At 39.4% G+C, this 24,664-nt stretch overlaps 1 protein-coding gene across 6 annotated transcripts in view; it reads left to right on the top strand.

Annotated features, from left to right (window-relative positions):
- diaph2 (diaphanous-related formin 2) overlaps window positions 1-24,664 on the top strand; it is a 372,049-nt gene that overhangs the window by 116,028 nt on the left and 231,357 nt on the right. For 5 of the 6 annotated variants that reach the window (XM_061725705.1, XM_061725706.1, XM_061725709.1 and 2 more), the window contains 10 exons: window positions 60-129; window positions 854-990; window positions 3,437-3,545; window positions 5,300-5,410; window positions 6,865-6,977; window positions 9,897-10,013; window positions 15,198-15,316; window positions 16,888-16,952; window positions 17,707-17,811; window positions 21,393-21,455. In XM_061725705.1, coding sequence (XP_061581689.1) covers window positions 60-129; window positions 854-990; window positions 3,437-3,545; window positions 5,300-5,410; window positions 6,865-6,977; window positions 9,897-10,013; window positions 15,198-15,316; window positions 16,888-16,952; window positions 17,707-17,811; window positions 21,393-21,455 — 1,009 coding nt within the window. The remainder of the gene's footprint in view (window positions 1-59; window positions 130-853; window positions 991-3,436; window positions 3,546-5,299; window positions 5,411-6,864; window positions 6,978-9,896; window positions 10,014-15,197; window positions 15,317-16,887; window positions 16,953-17,706; window positions 17,812-21,392; window positions 21,456-24,664) is intronic. The other variant, XM_061725707.1, reaches the window with a different exon arrangement.

The following is a 24,664-nucleotide window of genomic DNA, read 5'->3' as shown; positions in this document are numbered from 1 at the left end:
AATTTGATCACAGTATTTTAATCCCTCGTCTCTTTCTCTCTCCCATTTTTTTTCCTCAGACAAGAAAACATTGATAAACGGAACCAGCATAAACTCATCCAGTGCTTGAAAGCTTTTATGAACAATAAGGTTTGTATGAGTCAGCCATGAGAAGGAAATCCATTTCAGCACTTTCTTAGGTTTCAGTTAATGACGTTATACTGTATGTGTAAAGATGAAAAAAAAAAAAAGTTCAAAAGCAATGAAGACAAAAACAAAAACCGAGTTAAGGGTTTGCTCTTGGTGCACCTACGTTATTCTAATATTAGTTGGTCAGAATTCCCAAACTGGGTTTAAATATAGTCGTTGACAAGCCTTGGATAATTAAATAGAAAAGTGAAGGTAATTTTACTATTTCAAGCCCACAGTCTCACATCTTTTAATTATCCCTTTTTGAAAGGCCTGGCTCATTTTTCAAAAGAGGCGCATATTTCAAGGATAGATGAACTATTGGTATTGCTTCTTGTGCAGTTAATCCCCACACTTGGTCATCTCAGCACAGTTCTCCAGTTGTACTGAGACTAAAAGGTACAGGAGACTATAAGTATTAGTCCCTGTAGTCCTGTCCTGAATTGATTTAATTCATCATCCTTTTCATTTTCTTCCTTGGCCTCATTGTCCTTCCTTAAAAGAAGATTAAGGCTAACTATAACTTACGTACATTAGAGCTTTTTTGTATATTTCTTTTTTCTTTTTTTTTTAACGCAGAGTAAAAGTTCTTTATGAATTCAAATGCTCTCATTAATTTATACCCAGTGGACCTTTTTTTTTTTTTTTTTTTTAAATCTTACCTCTTCTCTTCTGCACCATACAGTATGGGCTGCAGAGGATCTTGGGCGACGAGCGGAGCTTGTTGCTGCTGGCACGAGCGATCGACCCCAAACAGACCAACATGATGACAGAGATCGTCAAAATTCTCTCAGCTGTCTGCATTATTGGAGAGGAAAACATGTGAGTTGAACACAGTTTATCTGATCATTTGTCACAGCCAGTCTCACACATCACAGGTACATGACCCGATAACCAATCAAAGGCCAGCTGCTTATTTCCAGTCTTATGGAAGATAATGAGATTTGCACAGTTCAAGGGTAAGCGCTTAACTCAAGAGGGTTGGTTTTATTTACAAGTGTGTAGATTGCAAAAACAAAAGAATGCAAGTGAAATTAAATTTGTAATACCCAAAGTGAGAAAAGGAGAGACTTAAAAAAAAAAAAACTTTCTAGAACTGATTCATACACATAATCGATCCGTAGACACGGCTGTGCACTGTTCATACTGACATGGCCTTCAGCTGGAAATGTAGTTCTGATTAACAGATCTCTTGAAACCTTTAAAAGGTAACAATACCTGTAAAGCTTGATGTGTTTGTGAATGAGATGCATGGGCATTTGGTCGAGTTGAAGTGTAAAAGCCTACGTATGAGAAATAACTGCAGAAAAAAAACACTAAACCAAATGCTTGGTTCAGTTGCTTTTGGCTTTTTGAAAAAAATCACTGTAAATTGAAAAAAAGGAAACAAATCATCATCCTCCTAAAATAATGCCCTTATACGTTGTTGGAATCAGGATATGTTTAATATAAATCTATTCAAAAACATCTCGTATGTATCTGCAAGAGGTGCTTGATCCCTGATGGACCTTTATCAGGCTAAAAACTAATCATTTCCACCCCCCAGATGATGTGGATACAATGAGCTGTGACTCCTTTAGCATTCCAGTGTGCCATAGCACGAGCAGGACACTGGGGCTGACAACAATGACTACATTGAATCCTGCCTTCATTATTTCTCCCAGTGTTCTTAATTGCATTGCTGACATTTTAAAAGCATCTCTTGTGGAAAAAAGTGCAATTTTAAGGGGAATTAATAGTAATAATGCCGGTATTTGAATGGGTAGTAAAACCTGCTGCTCCTCAGAAGTTCATAATTGGGATGTTTAGTCTGAGCAAGTTAATCTTTTTATATAAAAAGCACAGTTCCAGTGTTACACAATAGACAGCTTTTACCATCTTGACAACACTTCAAATGGATGTCAAAATAAAGACGACCAATCATAATTAAGTTGCCTTACGGGGTAATTGATATACAATAGATAATTCCTGAAAGTGCTGCTTTGATTTTTTTTGTAGGTAGATTCTCACACTTGAATCACGACGTAATCAAAGCTCTGATGTGAATGAGTGATTAGAGGCATGTTCCTTTCAGCCCCCACTTCAACACGGAGACACATACTCGTGCTCCACAGGCAAACACACGCTATTACTATATTAAGCATATACTGGGTGTTTAGATGGTGCATCTTCCCCTTCCCGTCTCTCCCTTTCTTCACATCTCCTTCTCTCACTCACACGATACCAGTCATGTCATGATTATAGCTTTGGATGAAAATGTCTTGATCCTGTGGAAATGACGACCAAAGGAGCCGAGGTGTCACCTTCCAGCTCAGAAACTCCAACCCATGTTGTGACTCTTGACATGTTCAGCACCTACTTCGGGTGACAGCATCAAAAGAGAACAGGAGCCAGGCGTATCTGTCGTGTTCTGAACTGTTTTTAAAGCTACTCAGTATTCAGCTCCTCCATTTTTGTTTGTGACTCTGAAACATCGATCACAGCGCACAGTCCCTCTATTTATCATAATGTTAGGCCTGTATTACCCAGACTGCCATACGATGATCTCCCCTGTTCACTAAGCTGCTAGTAACATATGGCACGTCAGACAAACAAATGGTGGTGCATATGTGAATTGGCATTTCAGGATCAATGACAGGAACTTCCATCAGGCTTAAAGGCTGTCAGATATCAATGCACCACCAGTACAGTGGCATTATGATACATGACCATTATAAATCACTGTTCATGTAGCCGCTGAAGTAATTTCATTTACTGTACATATTTATGTTTGGGACATTGAATTTCCATTCTCAAATTGGATAGTAAAATTGTCCAGTACTCTTGTTATAAGTGCTCGAAGCAGCTAAACCTAAGTACTATAATGGACTTACGTTCTTATTGGGCGAATTTGAACATTTGTCTTGTTATAGTAACTTACACCTTCCCTTACTCAGCTAAATGCACTCTGCCGCAGTCGTTGACGACTGAACAGATTTGCAGCCCGACCATGTTTTTGTCAAGCTTCGCCTTAATAACAGCAAAACGAAGTCAAAATGGGATTGTGGCTGCAACAATAGATTGCATACTAAGAAATGGAAAGCCACGATATTTGTCAGCGTGACCGGAGACTGGCTGAGTAAATGTCCACACCAGTGCACAAGGGAGCATGTGATACATTGTGTTTGAGTTGAACATTTGTGAGTAAATGTGCTGTCAGTGACGTGATTAAAAATGAAAAAGTAGATTTTTATGTTTGCCTTGTTGCACGTCCCTTGCTTTCTTCCAGCCTGGACAAGATTCTGGCTGCCATGACGATCGCTGCAGAGAGAAATAATAAAGAGAGGTTTGCTCCAATTGTGGAAGGTTTGGAGAACCACGAGGCACAGCAGCTCCAGGTGAGCGAATCCAAAAGTACACAAGTTAGTATCTCATGATCCAACAAGAAAAAGAAGCATACCAGGGAACAAAGTGCGCATATATATATATATATATATATATATATATATATATATATGCACACACACGCACACAAACACAGGTGTATATCACATTTCCTCCTCTCCATAAGGCTTTGCTGATTTTTTCACCCTCACATCCTACCAGCACTTCTCCATGCTCTTTTCCATGTTCCTGTCAAGCAGAGTCCCAGCGGTACCGATGCGAAAGGGCAACAAAGCACCACACCTCTTCATTTTCACTAGTGCGCTTCAGCAGCAGGGAAAAAAAAAACCCAACAAGTTTATAACGGCAATAACAACACCACTTAAGACATGCTTTTGTGAAGCCCAAAGCAGGGAATTACTTAAGGAATTAGTTTTGCTTCAGGCCCTGAGAAGTCATGAAGGAAGAGTCATGAAGGGAACTGATGAGGCGCTAGGTGGAAGAGAAACGAGATATTCTTTTATTAGGAGGCAGTTGTTTTTCCTTTAAATTTTGCTGTTAATGAAATGAAGCTCTACTAATTGTGAAGCAAATTAAAATGCTTTGCTGATGCAGCGGTTTCAAGGAAATGAATGAACTTTCAATCTAAAGTCTGTGATGGTCTTACGCAACTAGACTTGGTTAATGTGATTAAAATGTGTTTCAACAAATTCAGTTTAGACTCTGTGACTGAGAGTGTGAGAAACTGTCCCGGGGAGTGGTGTTTTGAATGATGCTGTTTTTAAAACCCCTCCCACTGCTAGTACTCTCAGGCTAACGCGGATGATACCCCAAACAAGACACTTTTGACTGCGTAATACATGAATAAAGCATGTTTGAAGTACTCAACGTACGTCTCTGTTTGCTTTTAGTGAAGAAACTGAAACGTGAATGAATTTCCAAAAAAGGCCTGAATTTAAAAATGTAACGTCTTTTCAACATTTTAATCCAAATGACCTCATTTTTTTTCCAAAGTTTTTTAAATCACCAAAGTAGTTAGTCTTATTATAACACACCCCAGCCAGCGGTACGGGGACAAGGATTTAGAAAGCAGCATTTCACCTCGTCCGCGAGAATCCTTCAGCCCACTATCGATTGTCTGCCCAAGGAAAACGGCCTCATCCATGACTCGCTCCCTTGAAACACCTTACCGCTCATTATAATTCATGTGCGATTTCCTCTTAGCCCCCCATCACTCGACCCGACCACCCAGCACACGCACACACATCCACACACAAACTTATTTTTTATCTTTTGTCTACCAATAAATCCATTTATAATGCACAGCTAGTCAATAGATGCACCAGACCTGAACTTTTCTACCATGTTTTCACTTGGTTTCCTTCTCTTTCTCCACCATCTCTTCATTCTCCTCTCGTTGTTGCTATATCTGTAATCTTGGCAAGAACAGTAAGAACAGAGAATTACTCCAAAACATATATGTATGTATGTATGTATGTATGTATGTATGTATGTATGTATGTATGTATGTATGTATGTATGTATGTATGTGTATATATATATATATATATATATATATATATATATGTATATATATATATATATACACACACTACATGAACTATAGTACTATATACGTACATATACAGTATTAATGCTTTATGCAATGTGCTGCTTTTTCATCGTTTTCAGGAAGAAAGTAGAGGAAAACCCCCCATCATTTTCCTTTCTCTACTTTTATGTGGCTCTTTTTGTGTCTACACCACAGGTTGCTTGCATGCAGCTGATCAATGCCCTGGTCACCTCCCCTGATGACTTGGATTTCCGCATACATCTGCGTAATGAGTTCTTAAGATGTGGCCTGAAGAAGATCCTTTCTGTGAGTTATTAGACTACAAATGGCAAAAGAGTTTGCTACTTTTTTTCCCCCCCTTGAAGGCCGATATAATGAATGAGTTTGCTGGGTTCAGATACGCTTTCAGAATGTGCCTAACATGATCAATGTTGTATCTTTTTATAACTCTTGCATCACGTGAGTAATAGCTTTAATTGTATATTTTAAACTTCATAACTGATGCAATATCAGTGGTTCCTATAAATATCGATGCAGTAATCGGATATTTAAACCAAATAATGCCAGTTTAGAACTGGATTTCCTGAATGTTTTTTTCATATATACATGTGAAGATAGTTATTGTGTGAACTCACAACTTGGAAACCGGCAACAGTTAATTTAATCAGAAACAGCTGAGGCGTTTGCCGACCGCGATGCAGAGCTAGCACCTCTGCACGCATGCATCATTAGCAGTAACCCTAGTGTACACGTCTTCACAGGAGCCTAAGGCAAGCCAGATCCAGCTCATCACTCAAACTCTCATTTGTTGCGAGTGGGGTGAGGATGTCACTAAACCTGTTGTTAATAAGTCATCCCAGCTGCTCCTGTTGATTATTGCGGCCGTTACTTTAATTATCTTTAATTCTGCCCCCGATATCAACAATTTCCATGTACAGTCATTAATGAATCCCACATTCACCACTTTTAATAACACCATTCGGACTGACACTCCTACATCTAATTGTGAGTTATACTCAGTAGTCAGAGGGACGTTTGGCAAAGAAAAGTCAACTCTGCTGGAAAAGAAGGCACATTTTGTGTTGTTCTGTCCTTGACACATGCATTTAGATGTCCCGATCCTCTACTTCCCCTTTCTCTTTTTTTCGGTGTTGTGCAACTCGAACCCGTGTTGTTTGCTTAAGACAGATGGTGCTCCCAAAAAAACAGTGCAGGGTGATTGATACCGACAGAAATTGGGTTACGTTTGGCCTTGTCTCAGTCCTTAAACTGCACCGCAGGTGATTCATACAGAAGTGGTAAAATCCCTTTAGCCCCTTTCTACTGGTACACCTGTGCAGGGAGGGCAATATCTCAAGTACTATGCGAGAGTTAAAGGCATCTCAGTTTTCAGGAATCTGAAAACTAGAAAGTAAACTGTAGATTTTTAGTCTAAATTTAGCTAACAGCAAAGTAAGTCTGGAAGGACTTAACAATACAAAGGCTAACGTTAAATGTTCCAAGCAGCTGTGGCTCAGGAGTTAGAGCAGTCAGTCGGTGGTTTGATGCCTTGCCTCAGCAGTGTACAGGTTGAAGGATGAGGATTGGAGTGGTAGATTGCAGTAAATCGGTCAACAATACTCGAAAGTGCATGAAAAAGCAGGCCTTTTACGTTTTACGACTACGGCTGTCAGATGCGATCTAAACTCTGCAGCGTGACCTTTTGTAAAACTTGTAGCGTATTTTCACCTATACACCACTGATGACTAAATCCATTGCAGGAGCTAAAAGAGACAGAGGAGTTGGACATCCAGCTGAAGGTGTTCAATGAGAACAAGGAGGAGGATGCTATCGAACTCTCCCATCGCCTTGAAGACATCCGCACCGAGATGGAATATCCTTTTTCTCTGTGTGAATGAAGATGTGTGATTTACAAGTCTGCAGAACTATCGGTAAAGAGATGAGCGCATATTGTGGGTTTGGTCAAGCTGCATAGGATAAATCCCTCTCATGGCTTTGTTCATTAGAGAGGGATTAGAGAAGAGAGAGTGCAATATTCAGCTCAATATCTGGACAGGTATACTAGGTAAATAACTCTGTCAGCTTAACCTCCAACCTCCTCACTCTTTTTATTTGCTCTTATCCGTCTCTCCATCTCCACTTCATTTTGCTTTTTGTCCTCTGTCTGTTAGTTTTGGGTTAAGTAGGACTCAAGAGGAAGAGATCAAATCGACATGCTTTGTAAACTTTTCAAGCATTTCCACCTCATGTTTCTCTGTTCCACTTAAGTGAAGTGGATTTTGACCACCGGATCTCTATAAAAATCTATTTAGCTTTTAACATTCAGTGTAGAAATTAACAAGAACAGCTTTAATTTAGTCCCAAGTTGGAAACTTCTCAAGCTATCGCAAATAAGAAACCTTTAATAATTCACACATCTTCTCTGAGGCCATATGTGAGCGGCTGACATTGCGAGCAGACAAACGAGACACTGACATTGAAATGCAGATGTTCCATCCTACAACCTTTTTCTTTCACCAAATCCCACGGTTCTTGTATGAGCACAAAAGTGCCCCTGTGAGTGACAGCTTCTGTTGACACATGTAAGTGAGGGGAGGAGGCTGTGTATGTGTGTGGAGACGAGATAGAGGAAGAAAAAAGGTCTACCTGGATTAATGATGTGCTTCAGCAGGTTCACAAATGAGAGGGCCTAATGTTTGTTTCCAAGGACAATGTGGTATTGATCTCTGAGGTATGGGCATGATTGGAATGCCTAGGTTACCCTTTGTCCCATTGTCTGCACCGCACACACACGGACACGCACATGCATGGTCTCACACAGGTAGCGTTGCACATGTTCCTTGTTTCTTCGAGCAGTTTCATGAATATTAACCTGGAGAAGCTTGTCTCCTCTGTGTCCGGGCCCCAGGTCCAGGTGCAGAGGAGGTGACTCCAGGCCCCAAATAAATATTAATGAACTGTGGAATGGTGATTGATTGACCCCGCTACTGACTGGCCTACATCACACTTGACTGCCGTTCATGTTTATTCATTATTTGGAGAGAAAGTGTAAAGAGACGGAGAGCGTCTGAGAGTGAGAAAAAGAGCTGAGATGGAGGGTTGCCACTGCATAGATTGGCGTTTTACATTAGGTTTATGTCTGCAGTTTAGTGATAGATGAAGCTGGTTGGAACCTTTCCCAGTGTGAGTTCCTTCTTGTGTCCTTTCAAATTCAGCTGTGGTGAGACTATAATTGAATCTCACAGGATTGGTAATTCTCCCAGGCTTCATACACAGCTAATGTGTGTGTGAGAGGAAGAGGAGGGGGGTGCTTTGGAGCAGCTTAAACTCCCATCCCTGTTCCTCTAAAAATTTGATGTTGAATAAAAGTTTAATTATAGACAAGGTTAAAATTAATAGGAAAAAATGTCAAATAGAATTTAAAAAAAATAAATCAATTGCCATGTTTGCAGATTATTTTGCGTCTGGCACGCTCAGTTACCTAAAGATCATGAATGATTTGCCGCTGCATCAACTGGATTTATTCCCTGCATCACATGCTGAAGAGGGGAATCTCAACATATGGTTTGTCTGCTGTTGCAGATCTAACCTGACGGGTTTGCAGTCGGCGTGTTACCCTGTAAACGTCGTAACGGAGGCTGTCAAGATACACGCTTCATATACTGATGGAAATATGTTTTTCATCTTTGCCGGCATAACAAGTTGCTGTCTCTTCAGTCTGCTGGTTTTTCTGCCCATATCTGAAATGATTAACTAACTTCTTCAAACACAATTGCTCTCCACGGGGGAAAACGTCCTTTCAGGGGCCAAAAAAATTAGATTTCACTTTCCTCCGTTCTTTAATTATTACAGCTTGGCTTTTAGAACCCTGTTAGATATTTATGAAAGCAAAAACTGATATTTTCTGAACAGATACTTATGGCTATCTCTTATTGGTGTAAACATTTCATTTTGGAGTGTTTGATTCAATATAAAGTCAGTGCCCCTCTTTTCCTGTTGCGCATGTTAAATAGTGCAACATCAAACAGTTTTTTCCTCTTTGGCCACGATTCATCACTATCAACATCAACCTATTTCTGAAAACAAATGCAGAGCAAAAACTAAATCAATAACAACTGCATATGGTGTTTAAACATAAAGATTTGGAAACACAGCTTGATCCAGCAATAGTTGCTTCAGATTTGAAAGCCATCATTACGTCTTTGTGGGGAAAGCGAACCGAGACATTTACTCAATAGCTTTTGAAAATTTAATAACACGACTTTTTGCTTGTGCGCGGACGTCAGTTCAGATGTGTGGACAGACTCTCAGGCGTACTGGTGCCCTGGGAACAATCACATCTTCAAAATGCTTTATCCTAAAATGCTTAAGCATTCAGTGGCATTTCCTCGTAATGAGTTTCCTATTTCTTGAAAAGCCCGGATTGACGTAAACCTGTGGGAGTGTTCCTCATTGACTCATCTCCTCGCGGAGCAGCTTTCACACGGCACAGCTTACACACTGAAGTACCTTCCCTGGGACAAAATGGATAAGAGGAATTATATCTCTGTTAGCTTTTGCATGGTGATACCTGTCAGAAAAGCTGAGCTGAGGAACTCTGGGAGAGAAATGAATAATGAAAACGAAGGCAAATAATAATAAAATATTGAATATTCACAGGAGCTGAATAATGACGTCCATCTGGGTGCCTCATCAAATAGTGAGCCTTGACAGTTAACTGTATTAACTCTGAAAAAAAATGTCAACCACTTGTCAAAAAAATTGATTTCTTTAACTTCAGCGTTTCCTGCACTGATATGAATGAAGTCTACCATCTCTTGTCCAATATGGTGAAAGACACCGGCTCGGAGAACTACTTCCTGTCAATTCTCCAGCACCTATTGCTGATCAGAAATGACTATTACATCAGGTAAGTCAGTTTGGTTTTCACTGCCTTCATATTGACTGGCTGGCTCATGAGGCTTGCTCCGAGTGTTCTCATAACTTCTAGATTTTCTCTCCGTCTGTATGTTTTAAAAGTAAATATACCAGCACACACGTCATTTTGAACTTACTTTTTCATAAGTTAGGGAACACCTTTTTTTCCTCTATGATTCTGTGTGTCGTTTGACATTATGTTGATGTGCTAACCATGTTGAAATCTGGATGTATTAAAAAAAATATTTTCTAAATTGGACACAAAAAAGGAGAAAATAGGAAATTTGACTCGCAGTTACAGCCTGTAGGTGTAACTCACATGAGATCTAACACCTGTTAGAGCAGAGTGGATTCTGATGAGACGATGGGTCAACGTATGCAGTTTGTGTGTGTTTGTGGGGGCTGCCACATGGTGAGAACTGGGGTACGTGTTTCAACCTGGACGGATTGAAACCTGAGAGGAAACTCGACTTCTGCAGATGAAAACTGAAAGGCATGCCCTTTGTTGGTTGTTTGTTTGCTCTGTTGCCCTCCGAATTGGTGCACTGCAGCAAACAGTTGCACTCATAGTTTGTCACTACATTTTGTTTCCAGTGTACAAAATATTATTAGTTGGTCTGCAGGTACTTCAGGGAGTATCATTTTGTCAAGTATAAATAAGCCACTCTGGATTGTAGGGTTTACTTTCTATTTCTGTTTGAAGAACCCGTAAGTTTGTTTCGGTATAATAAGGTTGTAACTCTTCTGCACCGGGTGGCTCAGATGAATTGCAAGCTGTATCCCAAGCTCTTTGCAGAAATAAGACTTAAAAAAGAAAGTTTGATGATGAAGGGAGGTGAGGGGTGGAAGATGAATTTACCAAAGACCAGTTGCTGGTCCCTTTTGCGTTATGAATTATGTATTCTTCATCTATTCAGAGGAAGTGAGAAATAGAAATCACATCAACTATCCAGTTTTGCCATGTCCACCTCTGCTCCGGTGTCTACGCACGCTCCTGTAAGCCAGCAATAAGAAGGGATCAGGACCAACGCTCCTGAAAAAGACTAATGGTCTTTTTAAAGATATGCTTTAGACCCCCCCTCCCCCTCAGCCTTCATAACAAGTGCACGGAGAAACTCCCGCGCACAAACACGCACACAAGCATTAACACCCAAATGCATTATGACAGAGGCATTTCATTCCCTATGCATCACAGCTGTAGTTAGGATGATGGAAGGGGCAGGACTGCAGTGCATGTGCAGCCCTTTCCTTTAGATATTATCTCTTTTCAGTCTGAGCCTTTAAAGATTAAAGCAGGTCTTTGGTTATTGGATGAATGTTAAATAGCACAGTGAAGATGCACCATTTCTAAAGAGTGCGGGGTAAAAGTTTGAGCAAAATAATTGCATGGCTGGAACTGAAACCACTTCATGACAGTCGTTTGATTGGCAGAGGGCTGCAAAGGTTTCACTTTGGCTTTGAGATCAAAGGAACCCACCATGTTCTTCCTGTAGTAAGAGATGAAGTAGCTTGTATCTATTTATTCATTGGAAATGATAGCAGACTTGGTACCTTGATTCTCTTTTTCAAATAATAACAAACAATAATTCATTAAATATTCTAATTAGTATTCTAATCATCTCGTAGTCTTCTGTGGGTAGCTGCTCTGTCTACTGTAATTTCTACTAACAAAACACTAGTTGTTTTTCTCCCCTCCGGGGTTTGGATTATTTTTGATAATTAATCTCTTCTTGCAAGTCTAATGAATGGGAGCACATCAAACCCACCCAATAAATATAGAGCAGATCTGCTCTTTTGCAGCCTGGCGATATGGGGATTACACTGGTTATTTGGAGCAGAGCTGGATCAATTGGCCGGGCCTGTGCTGAACTGCAAGCTATCATTGGGAGAAATGAAGGTGCCAAAGTAAAAGAAGAGGTTGAGGATGATACTGGGGACATGTGTTTGCTTTGGGAGCCCGGCCCTGCCCACTGTAGAGGGGCCTGACAGTTCTGGGTCACTCTCTTCGTTTCTGGTTATCTCCACCCTGCCTCTATCTGCTCGGTGGTGGCGGAGAATGGAGGAGGAAGGGAAGATAGGGTGGCTTATTGAGATAATAATGTGGTGTGCAATGGTGACAGTTGTAAGCCGAGTGCCACAGTGCTTAAGTCATGTGGGGCGACATGTGAGCTTTCACCAGCTTGTGCCAGTCATGAGTGGGTGACTCCACCATCTCGAGCTTAATGTATGGCATTTCATGCTTTCAAAACAGTCCACCTGAATGCTGATTTATTTTTATTTACTTTGGCTTGACGTTTTGTGCAATTTCCCATTTCTATTCAATCCATGATATATTCTGTCCACCCACAAGGTATCAGGGGAACACTGACTTTGAGTTTAAGTTGGAGCTAAAACTCTGAAAATTAACTTCACTTCATTAAATCTCTATTACTAAGAAAATTCTTCTAATCAAATGTTTCTTTTTATTTAGAGACTTATTTGGATTATGAACATTTCTGGGGTCCGTTTCACAAAGCAGGTTCAACAAACTCTGAGTCTAATCCTGAACTCTTAGTTGATCTACTCTGAGATCGGAAACTCTGAGTTTTCGGTTCCAGAACAGCGGATTTGAGGTAATTTACTCAACTCTAAGTAGTTTCACCGGGAGTTAAGCGCGAGCGTGAGGGAAATAAAAAGCCAGCATCAGTAGATCGCTGATACAAGGATTCACCATGGCAACCGGCGACACAAAAGAGCGACATACATTTTCTTTTTTTTCTTTTTAACTTTATTTATCTTTTCAATTTACAAAATCCGTTTGAGGAAACGTTAGTTTGCATCTGAAGATCCACATACTCCACGCCACTGGAGTTAGAAGCGTTAATACGTGCATATGGCGAGTATGAGAGCATATTTTGAAAAAAAAAATGAAATTTTATTGTCAATTAGATCAGGGCCGTCAATTGGGTACGGCAGCTGCCACACCTCGGCTTCAGGGGAGAATGTAAATGTTTTTTTTTAAATACATTTATGGAATTACTCTGTATCTATTTGTATTGATGTATTCTATTACTTCATACATATAAAATAACTACAAATGCATATCAGAACAACATGATGGATTTCAGTAGGTATTATCTTTCCCAACACTTGTACCCCCCCCCCCCTCATATCTTGAAATGTCCCAGCGTCCCTGACGACAGTGGTCGCTATCAATCTGGTTTTTAGTGCGCTCTGCAGATATAATATATGTCCTGCCATTTTCTTTCTTTTTATTTAAATTGATTTATTTTATTATATTTATGTTACTTATGTAATGACTTATGCACTTCATCCACTTTATGTCTCATACTGTATTTGTTTATTTAATTCCTTGATGCCTGACTGTCCACGGTCAATGTTCTGACTGTAGTTGGAACTTTTAAATAAAGTTTTAAATAAAGTTAAAAAAAAAGTGCGCTCTGCAGTGTTACTAACTTACAAAAATTAAAATGAAGCAGACAACCACGCAATAAAAAAAAAGAAAGAAGGCAAGTGATGGGTCCAGAAGATATTAACGAGGCTGTTAGCCACTGATGGATTAATTATGCAAGTTCATCTCAAAGTAAGATATAAATCCTCTTATACATCTGTTTAAGGGAAATATTTGACTTTTTTTTACTCTCCCTGTCCTTTTTGCATTTGGACTTTAACTGTTTGAAGTTAAACTGGGATGTCCCAGTGATATTGTTGCACTGACATAGTGAATAAAATACGTTGCGTTTGTCAGATACGCCTTTTCTGCTCTCTAACTCTGCTCTAACTGTCCGTGGTGCAGAAAACGGATGCGTATGCGTAAAGACCCATTGGCTGAATTGACGCCACTGAGGGAGGAGACAGAGAGAAACTCCAGGTTCGCTGAAATAAACCTGGTCCAGACCAGGTTAGGTTCAGAGCGTCTGTTACTACGGTAACTGACCGAGAGCTTAAGTTACCTCTCTTTGTGAAACAGGCTAGAGTTACCTCTCTTTGTCTGGTTTGAGTTACCTCCCTTTGTGAAACGGAAAACTCAGAGTTTCCCTCATTTCAGGGTTAACAGACTCAGAGTTTTCACTAAACCTGCTTTGTGAAACGGGCCCCTGATCAACAAAACAAACCCACCTGGCAACAGATGCTTTCTTCAGAGTTCCACTTATAATCATTTAAGTTGTTGTGAAACCTCAGGCTTTTGGGCGTCTCTGGTTTTCCCTTCTTTATTATATAAATCAACTGGACAATCAAGGGTGAATTAAAAGCTCAACTTTGAAAAAAAAAAAGAAAAAGGTTCATACAACTGTGGTGGAGCTGTGATTGGAGCAGCCCGTTTCACTAGCTGACACCAGACCGCTGTGGCCCTGAGTTGGGGTGAAGTTGTTACAGAAAATGAATGAAGGAATGATTTCATGCATCTCAAAGAAACATAATACACCACTGAAAGCCTGTTTGGAGTCTTGTTAGTATTTTGCTACACTTGGAGGAGCGTAACTTTCATATCTACGCTTATTTGATACTCTCGCAGAAGTGGAGTCTTTAAGAGATTCATAAAGTGAGTTATTTCTGTTGTAAATGTAAACATCGACCTCTGTTCACTGTCATGCATAAGAAAATTATTATTTCTCAGTTTGGGGCTCAACTTAAGATGGCATCGTATTTTCCAAAATGTCACTTGCAATTAAAGTTGATAATGTTACAGAGTAAAGGTCACATAGCAGCCTGTGTGGCAGTGGACTTTCAGGTTTGATTCACACACCAAACACTCAGTCACACACCTAACTGGCTGACATGTTTTTCTGGTCATTGTGCTTTCAATTACACACATTACACTGATTAGATTTACATTTCGGTTTTTATGGTTGCTCTAATTAGGAAAGATGATTACAAATTATGCAAGAGGGCAAGCGTAGCCATCACCACTGTCAGTCACCTTGAAATGGACGAGCTGTCGCACACTACAGTTCTGCGGATCTATTAATCTGCTAATTTCGTGATGGGGTGAAGCAAGCGATCGACATTAATGGGGCGCCTATTTTGTCCAGCGGTAGCCTTTCTGACATGGCATTTTGCGACTCCTACCGTGGATGAGGGAATCATTTGCGGTTAATTAGCTTTGCAGGGTTTGTGTCATTCATATCTTCCTGCGGCTCGTCTGATTGTTCTGCTTTGTTTCCTGACCGTTCAGGCCTCAGTACTACAAGGTGATAGAAGAATGCGTGTCTCAGGTGGTTCTGCATCGCAGCGGGATGGACCCCGACTTTGGCTACAGTAAAAGATTAGACGTGGACTTCACCCAGCTCATTGGTAAGTTGGGAGATATGGGATATCTATTAGTTATTAACATAACTTATAGCTTTCACCAGTATTTTTTTTAAAAGATAACACCTGTATTGCAAAATATGACAACTTCATTATGAAAAGTTCATTTTCCTTCTGGAACTAAACCTCTGACATACATTTAAAGACAAAGCTCAGATTGAACAACACCTCCAGTGTCTTCACATACTAATGTCATCTAATTGTTAATGATTGATGCATTTCCTGAAGCAAAAAGATCAGTGTGGCAACTTTTTTAATTATTGTCTCTTATTTTCTGGTTTGTGTATGTGCTGGTAGAGTAAGAGAGAAAACATACATTTGTGCTGCAGTACTAATGGGAATATTTTTTTTCACTGAAATAGATAAATAACACCAACAAGTATATCTCAGTTGTGTCACTAACAGCTTTGTGACTTGCCAAAAGAGTCATTAAAAGTTTCTAAACTTTACTGGAAATAATAAGCCATGGAAATGCATTTCTTCACCTTTTTTCTCTTTTGTTTTTATCACATTTATTGTGATATTTCCTTTTTCAAGATGGGCAAAGTGTTGCACGATGTGTGATCTAACAGTACATGTAAATGTACTAGCAAGCAACAACATTGAGGGAAACATACCCCCTTTATCATTTTAGTTGAATGTAGTAGCTTTCATGCCAACAAGTGCTTAGATGGACAGTTTGGTCTTGGCTTTTTCTCACACCTTTAAATGTCTAATGTCTAATCCTGTTTAATGTGATGACTTTGCCAGAAAAGGATCTTTGTGTTTTTAAATCAGGCCAGGTTGTGGCTTTGTATGTTGATCGCTCCTCGTGCTTGTCTGGCCAAATACATCATGCGTTGACCTTAGAACCTTTTTCAGCTTTTATTAATGATATGAAAATAGTGTCATTGTTGTTTAATTAAGTTTTCATTTATAAATTGATGTTTAATTCATTTCTCTTCAGGGATTAATAAAGTATTTTGATTTGATTTGATTTGATTTGATTTGATTTGAGTTGAACTGAATTGAATGGATACTGTTTCATTTCAGCTCCTCCTTTTGCAGAAATGTTGGAAATGTTATTTTCAAAACAAAGTTTCAAGTCTATGAGGAATGGTTTATATTTTAATTCAATATTAATCCAGTCAATATTTGTCTCGTCTTTTATTTATTTTTACATCTATTTCAAGTAATGCGAGGCACATGCAGAACTCCATAGAGAAATTGTCTCATTTAAAAATCTTTAGATTGGTACCTGGATTTCTTTGAAGTTCTTGAAATACTGAGTGTATAATTATCCCTTCGGGAGACATCAAAGCACCTCTGAATGGGTATGGTAATGAAAAATGCCCAAGATATAAGCTACTTTTAAAATCTTTAAACACCTCATGGACCAAATAAATGTTTCAAGAAAGAACTTGAATCATACTCCCACTACTATGTTTTGAAAACAAGATTCATATGTGCTTGTAAGTCTTGCAAGTCCTGTAAATCTCACACGAAGAGCCTAGATGTGCCCCGCATGCTGAGATGTCTATGAAGTATCTGGTGACAGTGGCTGTCTTGTGTTGCAGATCAGTGTGTGGATAAAGCTAAAGTTGAAGAGAGCGAGCAGAAGGCTGCAGAGTACTCTAAAAAGGTGAGACATTAATCACTCCAACAACCCCCCCTTTGGTCGGCCAGCTCCCGTCAGCAAAGTTTTTTCTTCGCCAGATCCCCCAGACAAACTATCGATTTTCCATGCCCTGATCAATACCTGGCTGTGACGCTACATGATCCGTATCAGCATTACAAGAATCAATGGCGATGTTCTGATGTATACTTATTTGTGCACAATGCCTGAGAGAGTTAAGTTATCTTCAGGCCGTTTTAATGCAATTCTGCATTAAAAGATGGATTATTTATGTTTAATATGATTGGATATTAGTTTGTTACTTGCTGGATGTATATTTTCCCCTCAAAAATGGTATTGTTATATCAAATACATGCAAAACACAACATTCAAACCCTGCCTCTTTGCATATTCTTACTGATGTCTATAAGCTTGGGTTGCAGTTTGACGACAGGGGTCCTAGGAATGTTTTTTTCTTAAGAGTCATGTCCCACCATCCCACCAGGCACCCTGCTGGTCCTGTGAAGTCATTGTTGCGACATGTCTTGGTTTCTGCAAAGGTTAGATCCATCAACATACTTGGAACCCAAGCCTGAAACAAACACAAAGGACAACGGGGCTCGAGGGCCATGGGGGCTATGAATAGAAATGTGTGTAAGACGGCGTGTTTTGGTGTGTGCCGATGTGCCCCGTAGCCACGCTGAGGAGACAACCTGCCGCTCACATCCGCGTACATGTGTTTTATTTGCACAAGGACATACTCGGGTCTCTTTTCTTGCAGTTTGATGAGGAGTTCAGTGCGCGCCAGGAAGCCCAGGCTGACACTCAAAAGAAGGAGGAGAAAATCAAGGAGCTGGAGGCTAAGATTCAGACCCTTGAGACACAGGTAAATCCACACCTTCCCCCAACCTTTATATCCCTTAGAGATCTTTATATCTTCCGTCTCCCAATAAAAGCAGGAAAAAAGGAAATTAGTTAAAATCCTGACGTTCAAAAGCATTTCAATCTAATGGTGACTCAAGTGAAAATATTTGCCTTAAAAATCATGGAAGTAATGGCAAGTCTGGAAAGGGTTCGATTTGGTCAGAAGCCTACTTTTCCACCCCTCTTAGAGATGTGAAGATGTGGTAAGTGGGAGTTAACATCCGTTCAAGAACCTCTGATTTAATAAAGGGTCAATCTCCTTTCTAAGTTGTAGCTCTTGTAAGAGCGAATTGGTCTATTGAAGCTTTTCCTATGAAATTCTATCATCACAGAGATGGATTGCATTTCTTTTTCTGGCTTCCACATAATTTATTCCCAGGCAAAACCCTCCATTTTAAAGGACAGAAAATGACTGCTATTTCCCTCTTAACCCAATTTTATACACTTTAGTACTACCTTGGGATAAAAGGATGGGTTTTCTCTCTGCTTAGTGAATTTAATATAAAGCAGCATTGAAAGATAGAATAACTACATTCATATAAGAGATGGCTATTCCATGTTGCCTAAGTTTGCACTTACCATCTGAATGCCTGCACCTGCATATGGGCTTCATAAAGGTTTTCATAGCTTAAAATGTTATTTATAAGTCTTTGCAGTCATTGAATGCTGTTTTTCTGGCACAACCTTTGTTAAAGTGGGATGAGGGAAACTCAATTTCCAAAGGAACAGTTTGAAACACTTATTACCAGCACCTGTGGCCGGAAATCACTCACCTTTTTTTCTAAATTACACCATGCCCATGTTGATAAAGGCCTTAAGAAGTTAAGGCTTCCATTTGCCTTTGCCTTCTCTCTTTTAGCCTTTTTTTTTCTTTGTATTTTACTTTTGTGTGCACGGTTTGCCCTGTCAAGCTTTTTTGTGTTTTCCTAAGTGATTTTACTGCAGACCTTCTCCTCTCCATCCTTAGAGTTGAATTTTCCTCTGTGTCTGAATGCTTCAAAGAGCAGTCAGTGTTGGAGAGCTGCACGTTAACAAACATCAGTCACGTGCACGGTGGCTATCAGCACTTTAGAATATCCGTAACCCATTTAGAGATATCCTTATATTTTTTTTTAATCTTTTGCAGTATAAAAACCTGGGCTTATGGGATTTTACTGATACTGATAACCCATTAACAGCTACCGATGTAGTGCTAAGGCTAGATCAATAACTCACGTTACACCGCTACTTCACCTGCTGACTCAAAACAGGACGTTGCGGGACAGTTTTTCATAATTTTTTGAGAATTGGGACTGTTTATAAAAGGTTTGGCGGTATTAAATGTTGCATAGATGTAATACTTGCCATCATGATACTCTAATATTCAATAGAATTGCTGAGGAAGCTTCCGATGTTGGGATTGAATCTAAATTCATGTTACGGCGGTATATACATTATTTTTGAGTTACTATTGAACAGAAATGTATTATTTGAATGCAAAATCATTTTAATATGTACATATTTAAAAGAACATTTAGCTCTCACTCTGTCCCACCTATTTAGTTCGATTTTAACTATGATTTTGTGACATTTAGGTGGACCCGGTGCTGAAAGCTCTCTTGGAAAGGTTCTTAAATATGCAGGTTCAATAATAATAACCCTGGTTTGATTAGATATTGAAAAAGACATTTTCTGCTTGAAGCATTGACTGTTGCCATTCTGTCAGACTGTGAATTTTTTTCTTCAGAAAGACTCAGCTGCGATAGTGCATTTTGCACCTTATTCTACATTTGACATGGCGCTTTACAGAAGTCATTAAATGTAAGAGCGCAGAACCTTCAAACCTTTGTTGGAAAATGTGTTCAGTTTGTCCATCAAAGCAGATATGCGATCACTTTGGTTTTGCTGAATATGAATGAAGCGAGAACTAACCCTAACCTTTCATCTCCAAAAGTGAATTCCTTTCAGAAAATAAATGCACATCTGTGTTGCTTTACTTCACTGTTTTTGAGAAGCAGCACATTTAATGAGAGTCTTTCTCTGGAACTTTGGCATTGTAACAAGCAGCACGTTTGATGTGTCTGTTTGATTATCTCCCAATTGAGTAAAGTGGAGGTTCTGCTTGTAAACATCAACAAAGGACATCAAAAATCACAAGAAAGTGGAACTCATCCACCGTTCCTCAAACCTTTCCTCGCAACCATTCAAGGCAAAACAGACAAGCTATTCACTGAATTGGCTCTGGATGTGATGAATAATGTAGCACTGCAGTGGTGCACTGGAACACTCTGCGCCATCCCATTAATAGGTTTTAACAACCTGGCCGTCTTGTAGCTGACCCAGCATGGCCCCCAGAGGAGCTGCAGGTGTAGTGGAGCACTGTGTCTTTTAATGCCAAACAGCCGTCGACCCTGACTGATTACAGAATTTGACTCAGCTGACAATGGCGGCAGAATTCACAATGAAGTAACCATTATCTGAGCTTTGTTGTCGCCTGGAAGGGACAAGTTAGCTGTTAAGCCAAAAATACTGCGGTGCATCAAACATGTCAATTTTATTTCAGATGGAGGTTAAAAGACAGGACAAACTACAGTTTCTTTTTATTTTTTTAATATATATCTTGATATCTCAAAGCCTCCATCTAAGGTTGAAACATAAAATAACAATCGCTCTGGTTATAAATATTGCACTTTTCTGACAACTTTAAAGAGTCTTGGGAAGTAAAAAAGGTCTTTTTAAACCAGTTTTCAAAGTTTTCATTCCTTTTTCCATTATGCACGTTAAATATTTATATCTCTAGAGCCGGTCTGTTGGGTTGAGTCCATAAAAATACGCTGCTTTAGATTCTCAGTCATCCAGGTCATAGTAGTCCTAAAAAGCTTCGACACAAGGCAACTGGACTTCTTTTCTAGGTTTTTTAAAATGTTTCATCTCTTATCCAAAAGGCCTCTTCAGTTGCCTTCTTTTAAGCTTTTAAGGCCCATAAAAATACTTCATTTCCTGTGGAATATATTTTATCTTTTATCTTTTGGCAAGGTTGCACAGAGTGAAATATCAAAGCACAATGGGTACATGTCTAAAACAAAGACTGCACGGAGAAATCAATGCCCATCACACATCTGAGAGTGTTGAGTTGAAATGTATTTTGCAATGCCAGAAAAAAGAGAAGGAAATGGAAGAAGGGTTTTGAAGGTACACCAACTGTCAGTGATGCTGTGCTGTGTTCCTTTCATGCAGTCATTGCTCTACATGGATATTCTTTTGAAGATAGATTACATCTTGTTTTAGGTGTAAAAGTACAGCACACCCTGCTTTTTTGCACATGAAGTAGCTCATTCTGACAGTGGGAATATAACACTGTAATTGTCATTAACTGTGTAAGGGACGTCCTCTTTTCTCATCTCTTTCTCAACTTTATCGTGTTTGGTGTCACTTCCTTAGCTGTACTAGTGTTCTTTGTTTTGTCTATCTAACTCACCCCCATTTGTGCTTCTTTGTTGCCCTCTGTGTCCGTACTGATGCGTTCCCATGGTGTGTATCTCTGGTGTGTATGTGTTTGCACAGTTAATTATTGAAAAAGACAAGCTCAAAGAGGCTCAGAGACTCATCAGGGAATCTGAAGCCAAGGTGGGTGTCCCTTTTTTTTGCATGAGTTGCCATTAACATAGATCTCTTACTTTAGTTCCTTCGATTCTAAGTTGATCTTTCTTCCAATCTGCACGCCCTCCCCTTGATTCATTTCATTTCAACTCAATGTTGCTATTTTAACACTAACAGGTGGAAATGATGCTAAACTCAGGTTTTGTTTGCCTGTTTGTGGGATGCAGTTTAATAAGTAAACATTTGTGATCAAATCTTCGAATCAGCAATTAGATTTGAATCAGAAATGAGATTTGGAATTTAATCACATTAAATTCATACTTAATTACCTGCCGTGCTGACCCCTAGTATGAGTCCAGATAAGTAGAAATCCATTTAGTAAGGTTAGATTTCCCATTAGCCTGGTTTGCTACCTCACATAGAGCTGTAGATTGGACTCAGCCAAACTAATAGCCATCTGTTACAAATTATGTAATATCTAAGAAACTTCTACAGGTTGGTAAAAATAAAACATTCAACTGTACACCCATACTGCATACATCGGAATTAAATAGGTAAGTGGCAGCCAGGTTCCTCTGATCCTCCGCAAGTACGACCTCCTCGCTTTTCTACAGCATTTAAATGTCTTTTAACAAAATATCAAGGGCATAAGTCCTCAGCAGTGGTATTAAAGAAGTAATTGTTGCTGCCCATCAATCAGGTAGGGGTTATGAGGCCATTTTTCTATTCCATCCTATAGTGAGAAACAATATTCACTAGTTGAAAATATTCAAGACAGTCTTACAATCCCAAGAGTGGGTATTAGGAAGTGCAGCCCAAAGTCAAACTGTGTCATGCTTTGATAAATGGACCAAGCCCCCCAAAAAACAACAGATGCATGACAGACTTCACAGGCTGGAGTTAGCATGTCATATGTTAAGGTTAATGAGAGTAAAACACAACAAACAGCATGATTATCCCAAGCACACCTGGGAAAGCCCTTTTCCTTTTTTCACACAGCTGAACATATCACATAGAAACCGCATGATAATCATATAAGCTCCTTAAAAACAATGCAGATTAACAAAATCTGATCTCGTCACTTTTGAACTGAGCATAAAGACTTGATTATGAATTAAGAGGATAGAAAGCAATTAGTTATCAATTCCACAGAGTATTTTTGGATGTTTCTCATTGGGGTAAAAGTTACATGGACCACTGGGCTTGTGATGTGCAGCTCAGGGAGGTGGATGGACAAATATAGTATCCTCGGTATGAAAACAACAACACTCTAATTCAGCCGCTAATTTGCTTCCTTTCACTCATGTTAATCTTGAAAGATTGACAGACGTGTGTAATCACCTCATGTGGGTTTTTCAGTGAAGGGCTCCATGCAATCTCTGCTAGGAGCTCCTTGCAGAACACCTTTTTAATTTTGGTTCTTATAAACAATCCACCAATGTCATTATGTAATGAAACACTACGTAATGTCTTTAAATATGAAACCAATTACCTTTTACGCACACAATCAAGTGACTGTTTAAAACGCATGTAGAGGAGAATTGGTTTTGGAAATGAGAAGTGCGAGTGGAAATCCTTTTTGGTAAGAGCTGACATCTAATCTAAACTCTATTGGAGCAGCGGCGTTTGTAATTGTGGTATTTGCATAACCTTTTTTCCGCTAAACATTTTTCTGCTGGCCTTACCGCTAGACCGTCACCAGCGTCCTGCGTATGTGCAGCGTGATATGTCAAAGTACTGAGAGACTGAGTCTTATCGGTCTCACGTCATAATTACACCCCGTCTAATTTTTAATAGCCCACCTCTGTAGGACTAGTAATGAGCACTTGTTGGGAAAACAACATTCTTATCTCTGCTAAATAGTCATTTAGAGTTTCATCCTCAATATGAACATATACACGGCCACTACTTTTAAATGAAACACTAAATTGATACATTTTGCACTTTAGATTAAGGAAAAAAAAATACATTTCAATATAATTTTGTGATAAAACTGCACACATTATGAGACAAGTTAAGAAGTATTGTGTGGTTAAAAAATGTGCATTTAAAAATTGATAATTAAATCAACTGATGCTTTAAAGTAATTTATTTATTTTTTCGTACATCGAGGTGGTATGATGTGAAAAACACATTACACCACAGTGGTATGAGCTTCTCAAACATCCTCTGATGTATGTTGTACATCGCTCACTATCCCCGACAGCCATGACATGAATATATGGTTTTTATGCACTGCCGCAACAATTCCTTTAGGAGGTTTCTGGTTATTGTTGTCACCACGATTTATCTGTTTTACCCAAGTAAAACATTGTGTAGCCCTTGATGTTTATTTCTAAACTTGATAATATATTTGGGGAAACTTCTTTAAACACTTTCTTAAATAAATAGTGTCCATCTCTCCCAAAAAGAAAACGGTTTGCTGAACAAGGTCGTGGAGCCATTAATCATATGTTCATGTGGCTTAAAGTTGCAGGTGTCAGACTGTAGAGTTGTGGTGGACTGTAAAAGACACTGACCCTGCAGCAATGTAATGATATCTTTCCTGCTCTGAACATTAGTGAAACATTAACTTTTTTATAGGGTGGACACGTGTTTAAAGGGGACCTATTATGGCATCTAATACCTATTTTAAACAGGCCTTGAATGTCTTAAAAACAATCTTTTGATTGTTTTTGCTAAGTAAATTAGAAATTCAGCCTCTGAGCCATGTCTTTATCTTCCCAGTCTCTAACCTCATTATCTATGAGGGATTCTGAGTGGGCGGGGCTATGATAATGAGGCACTGTGCTGATTGGCTGCCTGAATGATGCGATACACCGCTACGAAAAAATGGCGGAAGCTCCGGCCGGCGGAGTTAGTTGTGGGCGTGGTTTCACGCATCAGAGGCCAACCTATGTAAATCGTTACGTAACGATGGTTGCAGAATCTGAACGGCTCGTAGATCCACATCACACTGGATGGCTCATCCGGGCGGCTGTACAGATACTGCAGAATTTAGTTGCTTTCCTCCTTCTCTGAGTTGGCAGGCTGAGGGGAGACCACTTTATATATGTTAAAGCAAGAGAACACCTGTTTTTCTTAATAGGTCCCCTTTAAGCCACATTTAAAATGTCTCTCACAACACATTTTGGGTAGGAACGGGTGATTAAAGCACACTTAGGCTTTTAAAGTGTCACCGTTGAGGTTTCCTTTCGGGAGTATCACGTTCAGGTTTCCATCAAACCTCCCGGAGC

The sequence above is a fragment of the Cololabis saira genome, chromosome 7 (genome assembly GCF_033807715.1).
Source record: "Cololabis saira isolate AMF1-May2022 chromosome 7, fColSai1.1, whole genome shotgun sequence".
Lineage (NCBI taxonomy): Eukaryota > Metazoa > Chordata > Actinopteri > Beloniformes > Belonidae > Cololabis > Cololabis saira.
The sequence above is the reverse complement of the archived record's forward strand: the minus strand, read 5'-3'. Positions and strand labels throughout refer to the sequence as shown.